Consider the following 19,918-nt stretch of genomic DNA (forward strand, 5'->3'; position numbering starts at 1 on the left):
CTCACACAAAACAACTGCTGACAACATACAACAAAATGAAACCAATCCACCTCCAAACCAAAAATGAAAGTCCACGTAATATTTCTCTACTTTCTAGCAAACCAGCCTTTCTTCTCGTCTTCATTTTTGTTATACAAAATATTACAGTAACTTTATCACTGCGTAGCATTGACTACCCAGGCAATAAGACCGACTACATCGCATTGTTGGCCATCAAGAGCCAACTATCGGTTCCTTCCAACCGCGTTTTAAGCTCATGGAATGAATCAATTCACCATTGTTCTTGGGAGGGAGTTTATTGTGGGCGTAAACATAGCAGAGTGACTATACTAGATTTGAGTTCTAGAGGTTTGGCAGGAACCATATCTCCTTTCATAGGAAACCTGAGCTTCCTTAAGATCATTTACCTTTACAATAATAGTCTACATGGAGAAATCCCCACTCAATTAGGTCATCTATTCAGGATTCATAAACTAGGGCTATTTAACAACACACTTGTAGGTGAAATTCCAGCCAACATATCTCGTTGTGTTAACCTCCGAGTGTTATACTTAGACAACAACAAGCTAGAGGGAAAACTCCCAACAGGACTAGGAGCATTGTCAAATTTAGAAGACCTTTATGTGTACAATAACTATCTTACCGGCCCTCTTTTTGACATCATACAAAATCTTACGTCTTTAGTAACAATAATTGCTAATGACAACTCATTCACAGGAACTATCTTAAACAGCATTGGTAGGATGCAAAATCTAACCTACCTTCAAGTTGGTGCTAATCAACTCTCAGGCACACTCCCCACCTCACTTTTCAATCTCTCCTCCCTTCAACTTCTTGATTTTATGGACAACCAACTACATGGAGAACTTCCCGCAGATGTTGGCGTCAATATTCCCCGTGTGACATGGTTCAACCTCGAGGGAAACAACTTCACAGGATTAGTTCCAATCACGATCCAAAACCTCACAGCTCTTGAAATGTTTGATTTCACTGGTAATAACTTTGTAGGAAATGTTCCTTCTTATTTTGGGAATTTTCATAACCTAAATACTCTCTCTCTTGGAGGGAACTTCCTAGAGGGTGACATTAATTTTATAGATACACTTGTTAACTGCAGCTATTTACGTTTCCTCAATTTGGGACCGAATCATTTTTCCGGAATATTACCCAAATCTGTTGCCAATCTCTCCACCTCTTTGCAAGTGCTCGATATACGAGATACTTTGATAAGTGGAAAAATTCCAGAAGGTATTACCAATCTCAACAATCTTCAGTATATATGTATGTACAACTGTTACTTAACGGGATCTATCCCTCAAGATTTCGGGAAGCTCTACAAATTGGAATTACTTTCTCTCAACTCCAACAATTTAAAAGGTAAAATTCCCAATTCCATGGCCAATTTATCACGCTTGAGTACGGTTCTTTTAGATGACAACATATTGGAAGGGAGTATACCTCCAAACCTCGGGAATTGCCAAAGCTTTTTGTTCGTGCGTTTATCAAACAATGAACTCAATGGAACATTGGATACTGAGCTATTTGCAGGATCTGCTTCATTTATTCAACTAGATTTGTCTTATAATCGTTTGGAAGGCTCCCTACCTTTGGAAATGAGTAAACAAAGCAACCTACAAATGTTAGGACTAGATAACAATAAGTTTTCGGGTGTGATTCCAGATAGTCTTAGCGACTGTCCTGACCTTATATACCTTAACATTCATGGAAATTCCTTCCATGGGAATATTCCCTCATCCTTCGCTTCTTTGGCTAGCCTCCAATATATTGACTTTTCTCGAAACAATTTATCTGGCCCAATTCCAACATTCTTTTCTAAATTTCCTACATTATATTACCTTAACTTATCTTATAACGACTTTGAGGGAAGGGTTCCAACGAACTCAGTATTTGCAAATGCTAGTGAGGTCTTTGTTGCTGGCAATAACAGACTCTGTGGAGGAATTAAACAACTTCACTTACCAAAGTGCATTGAGAAGAAAAGCTTGGGAAAGAAGAAAAGAATAATGTCTCATGCCCTTAAATTGATAATCCCAATTGTTGGCGCACTATTTGGGATGGTGGCCATAGCATCAGGGCTGTATCTGGCATGTCTCAAAAAGAAAAAGACACCTCTTTCATCAGGTTCAATGATGGGGATTGTAACCATAAAAGTGTCTTACGACATGTTACTCAAAGCAACGACTGGTTTTTCTTCAGAAAATCTACTTGGGATGGGCTCTTTTGGATCCGTGTTTAAAGGGATTCTGGATGGAAAGACCGTTGCAGTGAAAGTTCTCAACTTGCAACGCCGTTGTGCATCTAAAAGTTTCATGGCAGAATGCAACGCGTTAAGAAATGTCCGTCACAGGAATCTGATAAGCATCATAACAGCTTGTTCTAGTATCGACTTTCAGAGAAATGATTTTAGAGCACTAGTGTACGAGTTCATGCCTAATGGAAGCCTAGACAGATGGTTACATGGAGTCGACAGAAACATGAGCCTTGCTCAAAGAGTGGATGTAGCGATTGATGTGGCCCATGCAATCAGCTATCTACACCATGAGTGTGAAACTCCAATAGTGCATTGTGACTTGAAACCTAGCAACATATTGCTTGACAATGACATGGTCGCTCATGTTGGAGATTTTGGATTAGCAAGGTTTCTTACTCAGCCTCGACATCCAAATCAAAGTAGTACAATTGGAATTAAGGGAACTGTAGGCTATGCTGCTCCAGGTAATAATCGTGTTATTCCTATTTATATTTAGTCTGACAAAAATCATATAACTATATTATCATCAAAAGACTAAGATGCACAAACTCAGTAATCTGCTCGACTTAATGCTAAAGTAGTACCTGTAATAATATTTCACCTAAAATACTCTCACGCATGCACAGTTAGTGACCTTACCTAGCTAACACATATTCATAGTAAATGAATTTTCTAAGGCTTGCATATTTATCTACTACCCATTTATGCGTCTAAGCATTTGCATTGGGTTGACATGTCAGAGTATGGACTCGGAAGTGAGCCATCTACAGAGGGTGATGTTTACAGCTATGGCATATTGCTACTTGAGCTTATGACAGGAAAGAGTCCGACAGACAGTATGTTCAAGGAAGGCTACAGCCTTCATCTACATGCAGAAGCAGCATTACCTGACCAAGTCTTGCAAATTGTGGATCCATCGCTTGAAGGAGATAACCTCACCGAAGAAGCCGAAGACCCAAGGGCAATCCAAGGTGAGCTTGAACGAAGAGTGGAATGCATTAGTACCGTGATCAGTGTAGGAGTGTCGTGCTCAAATCATTTGCCACAACAGCGAATGAACATAGTTGACGCGAGAAGCAGGCTTCAATCAGCAAGAGACAACCTTGTTGGTGCTAGAAACAGGCGTAATCGTCCTGCAAGAGGTAAAACATTAGACATATCATGAGTTTATTGTTAAAGAATGATTCTGAAAGTTTCAAATTGCTTAGAAGTTCTATCTATTAACATTATTTGTACTTGTAGCGCTGATGGTTACAGAGGCCTGACCGCCTAAGGTTGATTACAATCAGAAAACAAGCGTCCGCCAAATGAAGTCGCAAGAGAGAATTATTAGGACTTCAAATGTACCACAGTTGAATGTAAAATGCTTTTAAGTTCCTGTCAGTTTGCTGTAAACATGACTAATAAAATGTTATGTACTCTAGTACTCTACTACTTATCATCATGTAATTATGCTTGTGTTTTCACAAAGCTAGCTTTCTAGCTGGTTTGCTTCATATGTCAGACTGCAGCTTCGGAAGTTGTTATGTGCTTCATTACTTATCATGTAATTATGTATTATGTTTTATTAAGGCTACCTGGTATCTTGTGTTACGAGCATAACATTCACATAAAATGTACAATTAATTCGACACGACCTACACAAACAGGTGCTCTGAGAGGCTAATCTCAATTATGCAAATTGATGGCTAAGTTTTTCCAATCGAATTTATGGCATGATAACAAGTATCAATATGAACTGCAGGAACTAAGAAACAGAAATATAAATTATACCTTTCTAAATTCTTCAATTTATTTGACCGTCACGACAAGTGAAATGCATAATTTTCAGTGATCAATGATCAGTGTCGGAGTGTCATGCTCCAACCATTTGCGAAACAAATAATGAAAATAACCGACGCCAAAAGCAGGCTTCAATGAGCAAGAGACAACCTTCTGAATGCGAGAAAAAAGCGTAATCTTCCTGCAAGAGGAAGTATATCAGATATTTCCGAATTCCGAGTCACGAAATATTTACAGTTACGAAGTGATTACAAGTGAAGCTAACAAGTAACAATACACAAATTCTGCTTGTGACATTAACGATTGCAGGAGCCTTAAGGTTGATTTTTACCAAAACAATTTATGATCCGCAAACTCCACAATAACTAAAATCTGGGTTTTGCTGATTAGGGTTTTGCTAATTCATTGCCTTGATTAGAATAACATCTAATCAGATGCAATGGTATTTTACAGGTAACCTTAATTGTGCAATTAGATTCAAAAAGAATTTGAATTAAAAAAAAAAAAAAACTTGAATTAAATAAGAAATTTCTCATAGTAATCCAGAGACTTACATTTTGCCAACGTTTTCACTTTTTAGGGAGCTTACGTTCTCCATTGCAAAAAAAGTGCGCATCTAATAGTATCCTTGTTGTGGAAGCTCTCGTTTAAAAAAAAAAAAAAAAAAAAAATTTTAGCAGCTAAATACTTTGAAATCTCAAAGTTAATTGTGGAGGGTGATAATTTATGTGTTATTAACTCAATCCGAGCTACTTGGTAAATTTCTTGGAAAATTTCATTTTGTGATGAAGTGATAATTAAACATTTCTTTCGTGAAAGCTTGGCAAAACGGGTCAACGGGTCGGGTTCGGATTGGGTTAGTTCGGGTCGGGTTAATTCGGGTCGGGTTAATTCGGGTTTCTCATTGATTTCGGGTTAACTCGGGTCAAACGGGTCGGGTTGTTTCAGGTCGGGTCATTTTCGGGTCAATGAATAATAGAGAAATAACAATTTCAAGTCTTTTCAGTTCATTTAGAGTTATATTTTATCGGGTCATTTTCGGGTTTGGTGGTTTCGGATCAGGTCATTTTCGGGTTTGGCCAGTACGGGTTAAGAAAGCTCAGGTCATGTTCGGGTCGGGTCGGGTCAATTCGGGTTTCCGGGTCACATTCGGGTGATGTAGTTCGGGTCACTTCGGGTTTCGGGTCGGGTCAATTGGGTCGGGTTGCTTTTGTCAGGTCTACGTGAAGCCAACAAGGTTGCTGACTTCATGACTTCTATTGGACATTCATGTCCAACTCTTTCCAGGTGGTTTGATAGACGGTGGCTTCAACTTACCTCCATCATTCGAAAAGATGAGAAAGGTTGGTCTTATCCTAGAGAATCAACCTAGTTTTCTTACTTAATAAAAAAAAAAATAGTACTATGATAACAGGGATTGAGTACTTGTTATAGGTCCCGAGGATTACCACTTCTTAATAATAATAATAATAATAATAATAATAATAATAAAGGTTGTAGGACGGTCTTATTTTAGAATTTGATTAATATTTGGTCCTCACAAAAGTTTCTCAAGCTTAAATGCTATCCAGTTAAATTAAATAAGATTAGTGTTCATTAGAGTTCTTTAATTTTTTTTATTCACTATGAGCTAGCTAGAGGTGTATCTATCACGAACAAAGTGAAGGAAGAGGACAAGGACTCGAGTAAGACTTCGGCTATATTGATCTCAATACAGTTAGTCTTGCTGAAGACGGATCAGAGCAAGTGACGGGTAATGTCACTCACAAACCGGATAAGGGGGACAAGGTGGGGGCACCCCCATGTGTTTTCCTCTCTCCTCTATTTGGGTCATTTGTGAGAGGAAATGGTATCCGTCACTCCAAAGTAACGGATACGTGCCGTCTTCAATGAGATTTTGTGATGTTTTATATAACATTGTGTTGTACCACCTTTTGGTTTTAGGATGAGTTATCTCAATACCTATATAAGTATCATATTTCGTGAGATTGTACAGATACTTAAACTTCACAAATATCTAACTCCATTCCAAAAAACTACAATCAAACATTAAAATGAATTGAACCAATTTCAATTCATTTCTCAAGTTCCAACCAAACACACCTTAGGTTACTCATTCCATCGGCCATCGCAACCATTTGTATAAAATTAAATTCCTCCTAAAAAAACAATAAGCAATAGTGAGTAATTGTATAGAGGAAACATACTATGTCAATTGTTATGTAAGAACGTTAATTTTAATTGCAAGACTCTTCTAAAATGTCTTTTAAGTAATATAATACATTTTCGAGTGTTGTTACGAGCACCCAATTTTTTTTACAGCTAGTCTTGCTATAGACGGATATATCCGTCTATAGCAAAAGACGGGTCAAATAGTAACTAAGAGGATAAAGTGTAAAAAAATGGCGGGAGTGTTGATGCAAAGGCAATATAGGAAAACGTGAAACTCGAGGCACAGGTGGAATGAATGATTGACCCAGAGAGTCATGCTCTATTATCTAACAACCACAGGCCATAGCTAATAACACGACTCGCGTCTAACCCAACACCAGAACTCAAGAACCGAGCTTGACCTGGTCTAATATAACTCGATCCAAACGTTTATTGTTGCACACTGAATATTATCCATAAATAACTTAATAATAATTGACGACAAAGACCCGAACTCGACCTGACCTAAATTCTGCAAATCCAAAATTTTGTTTTCATTGCATTCCCGGTTTCTACTAATCATCTCAAGCAGGACTATAGCTTGCTGTTCGGAATTTTCAAAAAGTTCAACCTTGCAAGCGGGCATAGCAAATAGGTAAACACCGGGTAAGGCCGTCACAAATGAGAATTTGTGATAGGTAAAAGGCAAAACGCGACGAGGGACTGCACAAGGGAGCAAGCCCATCTCTGAATACAGCAAATAACTCTTGTATAACTGTAGTCTGTAGGTGTAGAATTATTACAAAACAAAATAAAGAGTGAAAGTCTTTGTAAATTACAATAGGACGGACTCATAGACTTAAATATCGACTCTACACAAGGACTTAGGCCTTGTTCTTTTGGACTGAAATTGTCTGAACTGAACTGAACTGAACTGAACTTAATGGAGCTGAACTGAACTGAACTGAAATAATAATAAAAAGATTATATTAATAATAATAATAATAATAATAATAATAATAATAATAATAAATATTATAATAAATATTATAATAAAAATAATACCAATAATAATAATAAATATTATAATAATATTATTCATTAATAATAATAATATATTAATATAATCTAATAATAATAATCTAATAAGATATATAAAAAATAAAATATTAATATAATAATAAATAAAGTAATAATAATAATATATTAGTAATATAAATGATAACATTATTAATAATAATATAATATATTAATAATAATAACTAAAAAATAAATAATATAATAATAATAATAATAATAATAATAGGTCTAATATAATAACTTATTAACATAATAATATTAAATATAATAATAATAATAATAATAATAATAATAAATATGTGATTAATAATATTAATAATGAGTATATTAATAAAATAATAAATATTAAATAATAACTTATTAATATAATAATATTAAATATAATAATAATAATAAATATGTTATGAATAATATTAATAATAATAAATATATTAATAAAATAATAAATAAAATATAATAAATAAAATATAATAATAATAATGATAATAATAAATGTATTAAATATAAATATAATAATATAAACAATACGAATTAATTATTAATAAATATAATAGTAATATAATAAATATAAAAATATAATAATAATAATAATAACAATAGTAAATACATTAATATAAAAATAATAATAAGAATATCAATAAGAATAATAATAGTAATGTTGAAATGAAATGAACTAATCAACTAATCAATCAATCAATTGAATTGAATTGAGCTTGAATCAATTGAGTGAAATTTGAATCGAATGGAGCCGAATCGATTAGAATCAAATTAAGTCCAAAAGAACAGGGCCTTAAATATCGATTCAATGAACTCTTCCATTTTCTCAAGAGTAATTACATTATTGATTGTACTGTAAGCCACTTTGCACCAAAGAAATGCGAATCGAGAACCTGCTTTGAATGCTACTCTTGAAAATTCCACATTCACAATTCCACATTGATAAAGCATTATTATTTAATTAAGTAAATTTCACATTCAAATAAAGAAATAAATAAAATTTCGGATTTCACAAATATGGAAATCAGAGTACGACAACGAGAAAGTTTCACATTCAAATTCTTGTACTCCAACTTCTTGTCAAGCTCTAACAAGCACGGCTAACAGCCAAGAGTCCTCCGGAAAAAAAAAGAAAAAAAGATCCCACTCCTTGACAATTATTACTAGAAAAATTCTTGTGTCCTGAAAAACCATACTTCTTACACAATTACACTTACGCATTTATAATATTTCATTTGATGAATTGCTGGAGGACGGTCCTCCCGAAGGACACAAAATTTTTTCTTATTATTATGCATACAATTCTTTCCAACAAGCAGCTCTTATTTCTGAGTTAGACAACTCACATTCTAGTACCCTGCCTTGCATGCAAGTGAATTCCAAATTAAGTGGTCATTATCTCTCAACCTAAGATTATTCTAACTTAGAATAATGTTTATGCAAAAGATAGGACATCGTGAAACGGTTTCCTATAATAGTATAACTTCATACTCCTAAGACGATTTTGCGTAAATATAATTATAAACATGGAAAAAAGTAGTTATAAAATTGTATCCGTTTTACATTATACAGTATAAAACCACCTTATTACTTAAGTAGCCAAACTTATACGTAACAAACCAAACATGTAGGGAGTATTTATGAAAAGTTGAATGATCAAAACTGAAGAAATGTTGATCAAGAGATCGGCTAACGATAGGAGAACATCATACATGGGGCCTCAAGTTAAGCTGCCTGCTTCCTAAGGTAATATAAGCTTGTCTTTACTTCCAAGATTTTCTGTCGTGTGTGGCTCAGAAGCTAAGTCGTTAACAAAATGGTGTCACTTAGGATCGGACTTTATGAGAAGGAAGACACACCACATGCCATGTCGGCCTGTCGGTTTCATAGAACAAACGTTTGCATAAATAAAGCTAAATCCTTTTCATGCCATGTTTTATTAAAATTAATCAGATTTCAAAATAAAACTGGAAAATGGCTTACAGAGTTCCGAAGTCCGAACCAAAGATACCATGTATTACTCATCCCATCGGCCATCGCAATCATTTGTATAGAGGAAACATATTCTGCCAATTGTTATATAAGAACGTTGATTTTAATTGCAAAATTCTTCTAAAATGTCTTTTGAGTAACATAATACATTTTCGATCACCCAATTTTAACTAAGAGGATAAACTGTCTACGAAAATGGCGGGAGTGTAAATGCAAGGCAAGATAGGAAAACGTGAAATTTGGGGCACAGGTGAAATGATTGAGACCCAAGATAGTCCTTGAATCGTGAAATTTGGGCCACATTGACCTTAAACCATGCTCTATTCTCTAACAAGTAACAACCACAGGCCACGGCTGACAGGCAAGAGTTAGTTTTGATTAAAGGTGCATTAATTCAAATTATTGATGATGACAAGTACTTGACATAACTGTATCATTACCCGTAAGAGTTGATGATGATCAGTACCTGACAAGTTCATTAGTTCAAATTGTATAATGATCATCAATCATCATCAACAATTTCGCGTCGTTTGAAATAAATGTCATTTACCTGCAGGTGTTGAAGATGACAAGTTCAATAATTCAAATTGTATAATGATCATCATCTAGAGTGACGGACCAGTGGCATCGGACATTAAAAAAACAATAGAAAGACAAGCATTTGAGGTGTTTGTCAACAGTTGATAGATCGAGTCACTAGTCTAGATCTCGCCCAATGTATACACTACACATAACTTTTCATTATTTACTCTGTTTTTTTATAAATTTTAGGCATCTCAGGAATTTTCATATTTCACCTCAATACGACGGTCTAAGTGGTAATGTTTGGTAAGATTTATGTACCAGTCAAATTCCGCTGCAAAGTTCACAGCCATGAGCCAGTATGTCGAGAATACGAGAACATGTTATATCAGATCCCTTGTAATCACCGTCTCCATGGCTGGCATATAAAGCAATAAAAAAATATCACTTCAAGAACTTCTGTAGTGTGTGGCCCAGAAACCAACTTTTTTTTTAAAAAAAAAAAATACGGGCCAAAAATTTATCGAAATAGTGTCGCTTAGAATCAGAAAAATATGAGAAGGAAGACACGCCATGACATGTGAGGTTCATAGAACAAACGTCAACCAAAATGGCGTAGTTGCATAGAAAACAAAATTAAGCTAGTCTTTTAATGTTTTCTTTGTTCAAAATTAATCATATTTCAAAATAAAACTGCAAAATGGCTTACAGAGATTCGTACCTGCGCCGCTGCACTGTACACAGAGTGACGGACCAGTGTAGTATCGAACATCGAACATTAAAAACAATAGAAAAACAAAAGAATTTGAGGTGCTTGTCAACAGTTGATCAAGTCATTTAACACAAGTGCTTTACATAAACACTCTTTCCAGAGTAATTACGGCAGTGATATGATGTCAATTCTTCCGGAAAAAGAGCAAACATAATCTTTTATGTGTCACTGGCTAAAGGCAAAAACTAGTAAAATTTAAACAAAAATAGGTAATGCTAGATATTTAAGGTGCAGCATCTTAAATTACTGACTAATATGACTATCTTAAAATTTAAGGTGCTTAGCTTGATTCTCATATGTTTATTTTTGCTTCTAAATGCCTTAGGCATGGAGAGGGTGATTATAAGAGACCTAATATCGCATGTGCTCTAATTCTCCACACACTGGCTCAAGGCTGTGAACTTTTCAGTTGAACTTATCAGTGGTGTGCAAGCACTCTCAATCTCTCCACTTAATAAACAGTTTAGGATCGTGATTTGTTTACACAACAAACTATATATAATAAACTGCGAGTATTAAACAAGCCAGCCTGCTAGCCATGTCCATAGAGAAAATGCCGTGCTGTGTTACGTGTCTTCCATTTTCCAGCTCCTTGAATTCCGATCATACATGGACCCAATATTGTAAAATACTTTCAAATTGACACAATTTTGCTGATTTTTTTATTTTTAAACATTATCTTGAAAAAAGGTTCGGCAATGAGACCAAAGAATAAATCATGCAACAGTAATAATGGTGAAGTGTTTACCGTAGTAGATGGTGCAATTACCCTTGGCTAACTACGAGACGTAGGCCAGAGAATAAATCATCATTTAAATGCCTATATATATGAAAGAGTGATCAACTTCAAAAGCATCTCACACCAACTAAACTGCTGACAATTCTACAAAATGAAACCAATCCAAAATAAAAGTCCAAGTTTTATTTCTCCCGTGTGCAACAAACGAGCCTTTCTACTCATCTTTCTTTTTATTATGCAAAATATTACACTAAGTTTAGCACTACGTAGCATTGACCACCCAGGCAATGCGACCGACCATGCCGCGCTGTTGGTCATCAAGAGCCAACTAAAGGTTCCTTCAAACTGGGTTTTAAGCTCATGGAACGACTCTATTCACCACTGTTCTTGGGAGGGAGTCAAATGTGGGCGTAAACATAAACGAGTGACTGTACTAGATTTGAGTTCTAGAGGTTTGGCAGGAACCATATCTCCTTTCATAGGAAATCTAAGCTTTCTTAAGATCCTTAACCTTTACAATAATAGCCTATATGGAGAAATTCCCACTCAATTAGGTCATCTAATCAGGCTTAATGAACTACAGTTATATAACAACACACTTGTAGGTGAAATTCCAGCCAACATATCTCGTTGTGTTAACCTTAGAGTGTTTTACTTAGCCAACAACAAGCTAGAGGGAAAACTCCCAACAGGACTAGGAGCATTGTCGAAGCTAACACACTTTCGTGTGCAAATTAACCATCTTAAGGGGTCTCTTTTTGACATTATACAAAATCTCACTTCTTTAGTAAAAATATATGCTTATGAAAACTCATTTACAGGAACTATCCCAAACAGCATTAATAGGATGCAAAATCTAACCAGACTTGGAGTTGGAGGAAATGAACTCTCAGGCAGACTTCCCACATCCTTTTTTAATCTCTCATCCCTACAATATCTTGATTTTGATGAAAACCAACTACATGGAGAACTTCCAGCAGATGTTGGCGTCAATATTCCCCAACTCACATGGTTGAACCTTGAGCATAACAATTTCACAGGATTAGTTCCAATCACAATCCAAAACCTTACAGCTCTTGAAGCTATTGGACTCGGTTATAATAATTTTATAGGAAATGTTCCTTTTTATGTTGGGAATTTTCATAAGCTAAATTATTTATCTCTTGGAGGGAACTTCCTAGAAGGTGACATTAATCTTATAGATACACTTGTTAACTGCACCCAATTACATGCCCTCATTTTGGGATCGAATTATTTTTCAGGAATATTACCCAAATCTGTTGCCAATCTCTCCACCTCTTTGCAAGTGCTCGATATACGAAATACTCAGATAAGTGGAAAAATTCCAGAAGGTATTACCAATCTCAACAATCTTGAGCTATTATGGATGTACAACTGTAAATTAACGGGATTTATCCCTCAAGATTTCGGGAAGCTCTACAAATTGGAACTACTTCATCTGGAGTCCAACAATTTAAAAGGTAAAATTCCCAATTCCATGGCCAATTTATCATACTTGAGTGAGTTTTATTTAGATGACAACAAATTGGAAGGGAGTATACCTCCAAACCTTAGGAATTGCCAAAGCTTGTTGTACCTGAATTTATCACATAACGAACTCAATGGAACCTTGGATAATGAGCTATTTGATGGATCTGCTAGATTTGTTGAGCTAGATTTGTCTTCTAATTATTTGGAAGGCTCCCTACCTTTGGAGATGGGTAAACAAAATAACCTAGTATTATTAGGACTAGATAACAATAAGTTTTCGGGTATCATTCCAGATAGTCTCGGTGACTGTTCTGACCTTCAACACCTCTTCATGGATGGAAATTCTTTCCAGGGAAATATTCCGTCATCCTTCGCTTCTTTGGCTAGCCTCCAAGAAATTGACTTTTCTCGAAACAATTTATCTGGACCAATTCCAGCCTTCTTCTCTAAATTTCCTATATTATATTATCTTAACTTATCTTATAACGACTTTGAGGGAAGTGTTCCAACGAACTTAGTATTTGCAAATGCAAGTGCGGTCTTTGTTGCTGGCAATAACAGACTTTGTGGAGGAATAAAACAGCTTCACTTACCAAAGTGCATTGAGAAGAAAAGCTCGGGAAAAAAGAAAAGAATAATGTCTCATGCCCTTAAATTGATAATCCCAATTGTTGGCGCACTATTTGGGATGGTGGCCATAGCATCAGGGCTGTATCTGGCATGTCTCAAAAAGAAAAAATCACCTCTTTCATCAGATTCAATGATGGGGATTGTAACCATGAAAGTGTCGTACGACATGTTACTCAAAGCAACGGATGGTTTTTCTTCAGAGAATCTACTTGGGATGGGATCTTTTGGATCCGTGTTTAAGGGGATTTTGGATGGAAAGGCCGTTGCAGTGAAAGTTCTCAACTTGCAACACCGTTGTGCATCTAAAAGTTTCATGGCAGAGTGCAACACGTTAAGGAATGTCCGTCATCGGAATCTAATAGGCATCATAACAGCTTGTTCAAGTATTGACTTTCAGAGAAATGATTTTAGAGCACTAGTATACGAGTTCATGCCCAATGGAAGCCTAGACAGATGGTTACATGGAGTCGACGGAAACATGAGCCTCGCTCAAAGGGTGGATTTAGCGATTGATGTGGCCCATGCAATCAGCTATCTCCACCATGAGTGTGAAACTCCAATAGTGCACTGTGACTTGAAACCTAGCAACATATTGCTTGACAATGACATGGTCGCTCATGTTGGAGATTTTGGATTAGCAAGGTTTCTTACTCAACCTCGACATCCGAATCAAAGTAGTACAATTGGAATTAAGGGAACTGTAGGCTATGCTGCTCCAGGTAATAATCGTGTTATTCCTATTTATATTTAGTCTGAAAAAAATCATATAACTATATTATCATCAAAAGACCCCTTCATGCATGCACAGTTAGTGACCTTACCTAGCTAACATAGATTCATAGTAAATGAATGTTCTAAGGCTTGCCTATGTATATCTGATACCCAATTATGCGTCTAAGCCTTTGCATTGGGTTCACATGTCGAGTATGGGCTCGGAAGTGAGTCATCTACGAGAGGGTGATGTTTACTGACTATGGCATATTGTTACTTGAGCTAATGACAGGAAAGAGTCCGACAGACAGCATGTTCAAGGATGGCTACAACCTTCATCTACATGCAAAAGCGGCATTACCTGACCAAGTCATACAAATTGCGGACCCATCGCTTGAAGAAGATAATCTCACTGAAGAAGACGAAGACCCAAGGGCAATCCAAGATGAGCTTCAACGAAGAGTGGAATGCATTACTACTGTGATCAGTGTAGGAGTGTCGTGCTCAAATCATTTGCCACAACAGCGAATGAACATAGTTGACGCGAGAAGCAGGCTTCAATCAGCAAGAGACAACCTTGTTGGTGCTAGAAACAGGCGTAATCGTCCTGCAAGAGGTAAAACATTAGACATATCATGAGTTTATTGTTAAAGAATGATTCTGAAAGTTTCAAATTGCTTAGAAGTTCTATCTATTAACATTATTTCTACTTGTAGCGCTGATGGTTACAGAGGCCTGACCGCCTAAGGTTGATTACAATCGAAAAAACAAGCGTCCGCCAAATGAAGTCGCAAGAGAGAATTATTAGGACTTCAAATGTACCAGAGTGTGTCATGCTCCAACCATTTGTGACGCGGATAATGAAAATAACCGACGCCAAAAGCAGGCTTCAATGAGCAAGAGACAACCTTCTGAATGCGAGAAAAAAGGCGTAATCTTCCTGCAAGAGGAAGTATATCAGATATTTCCGAATTCCGAGTCACGAAATATTTACAGTTACGAAGTGATTACAAGTGAAGCTAACAATACACAAATACACACATTCTGCCTGTGACATTAACGATTGCTAATTAGGGATTACAAGGAGCCTAAGGTTGATTTTTACCAAAACAATTTATGATCCGCAAACTCGACAATACTAAAATCTGGGTTTTGCTAATTAGGGTTTTGCTAATTCATTGCCTTGATTAGAACATCATCTAATTAGATGCAATCTTTGAGAGCGTAACCTTAATTATTGAAGAATTTGAATTAAAAAAAAAAAACTTGAATTAGATAAGAAATTTGTCATAGTAATCCAGAGACTTACATTTTGCCAACGTTTTCAGGGAGCTTACATTCTCCATTGGCCATCGCTATCAATTTGTGATCTATTACCCGTTTTTAACTTTGGGTAGGGCTTCTCTGATACCGTCTCTCACTCAATTAACGAGAAATAACTAATAAAAAACACTTTAATTAAAAAAATAAAAATAAAAATAATATGTACTCCCTTCAATTTATTATTTTATTTTCTTCCCCTTTCTTTTTTTTGCACATGAAATAAGAAATTGAATTTGGACCACAAAAAACACAATATCCCACATGTTATTGAATTTGGACCACACAAATCGGGAAAGGAAATAGGGAAGAAAATCGGAATAATCTGTTACAGAAATAGGAAAGAAAATAGTGGATTGGAAGGAGTATCTTTTATGATAGACGTCCCTCACTAACATTAATGAGACACCGTCTCTCTTAATAATTTGTGTTTAACTTTTTATGTTTACAAATTGTTGTGTAGGACCATTTTATGCATAAGACCAATTCAATAACACAAAGCCCAAGTAAATTAGTTAATATAATTGTACAAAAATATTTTATTTTGATAACCCAATAATTTATTTTGATAATTTGTGCATTTAAATATGTTGGTTTTCATTATAAGATATCAGGTTATCAAGATAAAGTCAAAATATACATAAAATTACATGTTATTTATGGGATGTTCTTCTTTTGGGTCAGTCATATGCTATAGAACGGTCATATAGGAGAGTTGTTTTTATGTTTGTCGTATAATCCAGATATTGCAATTAATTTGGGCCTATCTACACTAGAACTGTTCATGGGTCGCCCTGTCCGATAAAACGGTCATATAGGAGAGTTGTTTTTATGTTTGTCGTATAATCCAGATATTGCAATTAATTTGGGCCTATCTACACTAGAACTGTTCATGGGTCGCCCTGTCCGATAAACCCCGCCCATCCCGCCCGCTAAATAAGCGGGGACGGGCTAGGCATTTTGAGAAAATTACATGGGTCCGGCCCACTAACCTGTCCCAAACCCGCTAATCCGCTTATTCGTGGCCACCCCTTGTCCGATCCAAACCCGCATTTCACAAAAATACTAAAGAGATGTCAAAACAAGTGCGATAGAGAGAGATTTACCAATGAGAAGACTTAATTTTTTTTTTGAAAGGAAAAACTTCTTATATTAATTAGAAATACCAACACAGTCAGTATCAACTAGAGCAAGTGGGTAAATACTGTGATTTTTCCGAGTTTTTTTATGTTTAAATGGATGAGTTTAGATACTTTGCAGTATAACTAAGATTCTTTAAAATAAAACTCGAAAACTTTAACTAAAAGCTCGGATTCTACAACATACAATTGGTGATATAGTCTATTAATTGAAGCAAGTGGGATAGGCAGGTTAGTAGGGTGATCATAATTATTTAGAAAGGTTGCACGTAACCAAAAATAAAAATATAAAGAATCAAATGAAGCGTCTTAAAATGAAATATGTAAATAATTCAATTGAACAAAGGAAATACAACATAAAAACTCACATAACGAAATAACGTCACATGAATCCTTAGGATTTAGTACGCGCTAAAAAAAATCGTATAAAAATCTTAATGTAAAAATCTATCTTTACTGTTGCCAAAAAAAAAAAAGAATTTGATCGTATGAAAGGGTAATTGGCCCTCTCAAAAATTTCTTAAGTTTAAATGTTATCAAGTTAAATCACATCAGCGTTAATTACGATTAATAAATCCTACCACCAGTTGTACCCGATTGTATGCTCTAGAATCCGAGCTATATAATAAATTTTTCGAGCTTTATTTTAAAGAAGTCGAGCTATATCATAAAATTTCTGAACTAACTCACTTGCACATGAAAAAAATTAACTTTAAGAAAACTCAAAAAAATTACACATAAGCTCGATAAGATATAACTTTGTTGTATGATGATATTGTACCACTGGAGGTATAATGTTATTTGTGCGTTAATTAGAGGTCTTTAATTTTAATTTTAGTTCAAATCGATTTATTTTTTATTCACTATAAGCGGGAGCAGTATCACGAGCAGAGGGAAGGAAGAGGATAAGGACTCCAGCAAAACTTCAACTATATTGCTAGTCAAGTTTGTTATGAAGGTTGTTAAGCTACAACTAATCAATCAATACTATATATTAAATTCAGAAACCAATGGACTTCAATGTAATTAAAGAAAGTTATACAAATTAATTATACTATATATTTTTAAATCAATAGCACCGTGTGATGAACCCGATTAAGGGATTTCAATGCAAATATTTTCCTAAACATGGTCAATTTCCCTAAAATAAAATAATTAATTAAGATGATCAATTTCCTTAAAATAAAATAATTAATTAAGATGGTCAATTTAAAGTTGATTAAAAGAAAGAAGATGTCTGGTAATTTTCCTAAATATTTATAGAAGACTAGAATATGGTCAATTTCCTTAAGATAAAATAATTAATTAGTATAAACATGCACACTTATGGTATTAATTATTATCATCATAAAATTATATACTCCCTCCGATCCAGACAAATGGTAACATAAGGAAAAAGTGGTTATTTAAGAAAAGGTGGAAAAGTAAGGGGTAAAGTAGGAAAGTTTGATTGGGGCCACATGAGTTTAAGTGGATTAAATAAGTTGTTGGTGAGTGGGTGAGTGGATGATAAAGTTGTAAATAGGTAGTGGATGTAAGGGTAATTTAGTCCTTTTTCATGCCAAATATGGTATGTTACCATTGGTGTGGTTCATCCATTTTAGGTAAGTGTTACCATCTGTCTGGATCGGAGGGAGTATTAAATTTAATATCTATGCAATTTTATTAAACTTTATAGTTTATTAGATGTATATAAATGTTAATTATTTAACATACAAAAATATAATATGTAGGTTATAAATAATTCAAGTTAGATTCCATAATATATAATATTGCATAATTCTTTCGATTTGATTTAATGCATATATGTAATATATTTATATAAATATATAATTCTCTTAAAATTGCATTCCTAAGTAGTAAAAGTAATTTCGTCAGTAAAGAAAAAAAATTATAGTTGTTCCGGGTGTAATTCCAGAGCAGATATTTGATACCACTCGTAGCTAGTAGATTGATGTCCTTGCTTGAATCCTCCTTGCGGTCTCCTGAAACGATGAACAAACTGAGGGCTCGACTTTGGCCGAGCGTACTCACTCCGACGCTCAAGTCAGTAAACTTAGAGAGAAGTTGTTGTAACTTGGCTAAGCGTGTATTTGTAGAGAGATAAGGAAGATATTACCAGATGAATAGTGGTTATTAGGTCAATTTGTGGATCCTTTCCTCAATGAAGGTTGAGGAGTATTTATAGGCATTCACCTTTTGTCACGTAGTGGCCAGGTGGCCAAGTGGCTATCAGGTGAAAAGACCGTTGTACCCTCGGCCGATGGACCTGTGGCAGGCTCGCCGAGGGTCTTGGATATGAGTACGCGGATTTGTGCCCCGGCTGGCCAGTTGTCTGGCCGGGACCCAGGTGACAGGCCGATGGGCTCCATCGGCTAGACTGTTTAAGTCGTTGACTTTGCTGTGGATACCCTTGACCTTGCTCAATATGTTGACTTGGTCAGCGGTGCAGAATATGCCCCATCAATTTGCCCCCAGCGTAGTCTATGCCGTGGCATGGGCTCCGATGTATGTTGAGTGTATATTCTGCGCAAGTGTTATGCAAAAATTTTCTGCGTCGGCTTCTTCTGATGCATCGGCTTGATCATTCGTAGGCCTACCATATCCCCCCTCCACATGGATGCGTAAAGGGTATCCGATGTGGGAAAGAATGTGATGCTTGGCGAGACCGGGCCGAGAGTGCTTGGGTTACTTGATTGCCCCGGCCGGTGCTTCCTGGCTTGGTCGATCGTGTGGCCGGCGGAGAGCAGGTGCCTAGGAATTTGGTGTGGGAGATGAACAGGCGAAGAGATGTGAATGGGCGTGTTGAATACGCTTGGTAACTGTAGCATTGATTGACATTCAACTGTTGCAACGATTGACATTCCGTGGTTGCATGTCTGACACGTGTCTGCTGGCTTATTGGTTGACGCTTCATGGGCTGTGCCCTGATTGGTCCCTCTTTGTGGGCTTTTCCCTATAAATAGGGCAGTTCATTCCGTGATTTTGGCCATTACTTTCATTTCTTCAAATTTTCGAAAATTTTCTCCCAAAATCTTCATCTCTCTAAACTTTCAAGGGCTTTCTTTTCTTCCAATCTTCGGTCTTCGATCCGGCGAGTGTATTTCCTCAAGGTAATCAAACAAATTTTCTTTATTTCGTTAGATTTGTTGTGAACATGTCTTCTGTTGATGCCGGGACTAGTGCTGCGGCGCCGGGGGGTTCCCCGCCGCGTCTCGACGAGGAGGGGATGCTAGAGGCCGTCCCTTTAAGACACTGGGGCCCTAGGTCTCCTTCTCCCGTAGCTGATTTGCCCCTCGTGGAGGAGTTGGAGGATGAGG

General features: G+C 36.0%; 3 protein-coding genes and 1 long non-coding RNA gene across 4 annotated transcripts in view; all 4 read left to right on the top strand.

Moving 5' to 3' along the window:
* LOC141605016 (uncharacterized) lies at nucleotides 1-3,768 on the top strand. The gene is made up of 3 exons (XM_074423646.1): nucleotides 1-2,736; nucleotides 3,013-3,414; nucleotides 3,515-3,768. Exons 1-3 carry the CDS (start codon nucleotides 36-38, stop codon nucleotides 3,535-3,537), a joined length of 3,126 nt encoding a protein of 1,041 aa, XP_074279747.1. The 5' UTR covers nucleotides 1-35; the 3' UTR covers nucleotides 3,538-3,768.
* A 4,485-nt stretch (nucleotides 3,769-8,253) lies between these two features.
* The window catches only part of LOC141605037 (uncharacterized), a 56,490-nt gene continuing 44,825 nt past the window's right edge, over nucleotides 8,254-19,918 (top strand). Inside the window, exon 1 of the long non-coding RNA XR_012526272.1 lies at nucleotides 8,254-9,028. This is a non-coding gene — a long non-coding RNA (uncharacterized LOC141605037). The remainder of the gene's footprint in view (nucleotides 9,029-19,918) is intronic.
* Nucleotides 10,221-14,339, top strand: LOC141605023 (uncharacterized). The gene is made up of 2 exons (XM_074423654.1): nucleotides 10,221-12,491; nucleotides 12,570-14,339. The coding sequence occupies exons 1-2, from the start codon at nucleotides 11,459-11,461 to the stop codon at nucleotides 14,177-14,179; spliced, it is 2,643 nt and encodes an 880-aa protein (XP_074279755.1). The 5' UTR covers nucleotides 10,221-11,458; the 3' UTR covers nucleotides 14,180-14,339.
* Nucleotides 14,406-14,899, top strand: LOC141605029 (putative receptor-like protein kinase At3g47110). The gene is made up of 2 exons (XM_074423660.1): nucleotides 14,406-14,755; nucleotides 14,856-14,899. The coding sequence occupies exons 1-2, from the start codon at nucleotides 14,425-14,427 to the stop codon at nucleotides 14,876-14,878; spliced, it is 354 nt and encodes a 117-aa protein (XP_074279761.1). The 5' UTR covers nucleotides 14,406-14,424; the 3' UTR covers nucleotides 14,879-14,899.

This window comes from Silene latifolia, chromosome 10, assembly GCF_048544455.1.
Source record: "Silene latifolia isolate original U9 population chromosome 10, ASM4854445v1, whole genome shotgun sequence".
Classification (NCBI taxonomy): Eukaryota; Viridiplantae; Streptophyta; class Magnoliopsida; order Caryophyllales; family Caryophyllaceae; genus Silene; species Silene latifolia.

Coding starts and splice junctions, on each gene's coding strand:
- LOC141605016 (XM_074423646.1), top strand. CDS start 36: ATGAAACCAATCCACCTCCAAACCAAAAATGAAAGTCCACGTAATATT. Junction 2,737..3,012: donor TGTAGGCTATGCTGCTCCAG/GTAATAATCGTG, acceptor TTGACATGTCAG/AGTATGGACTCGGAAGTGAG. Junction 3,415..3,514: donor GCGTAATCGTCCTGCAAGAG/GTAAAACATTAG, acceptor TTGTACTTGTAG/CGCTGATGGTTACAGAGGCC.
- LOC141605023 (XM_074423654.1), top strand. CDS start 11,459: ATGAAACCAATCCAAAATAAAAGTCCAAGTTTTATTTCTCCCGTGTGC. Junction 12,492..12,569: donor TGGAGGGAACTTCCTAGAAG/GTGACATTAATC, acceptor ATTATTTTTCAG/GAATATTACCCAAATCTGTT.
- LOC141605029 (XM_074423660.1), top strand. CDS start 14,425: ATGACAGGAAAGAGTCCGACAGACAGCATGTTCAAGGATGGCTACAAC. Junction 14,756..14,855: donor GCGTAATCGTCCTGCAAGAG/GTAAAACATTAG, acceptor TTCTACTTGTAG/CGCTGATGGTTACAGAGGCC.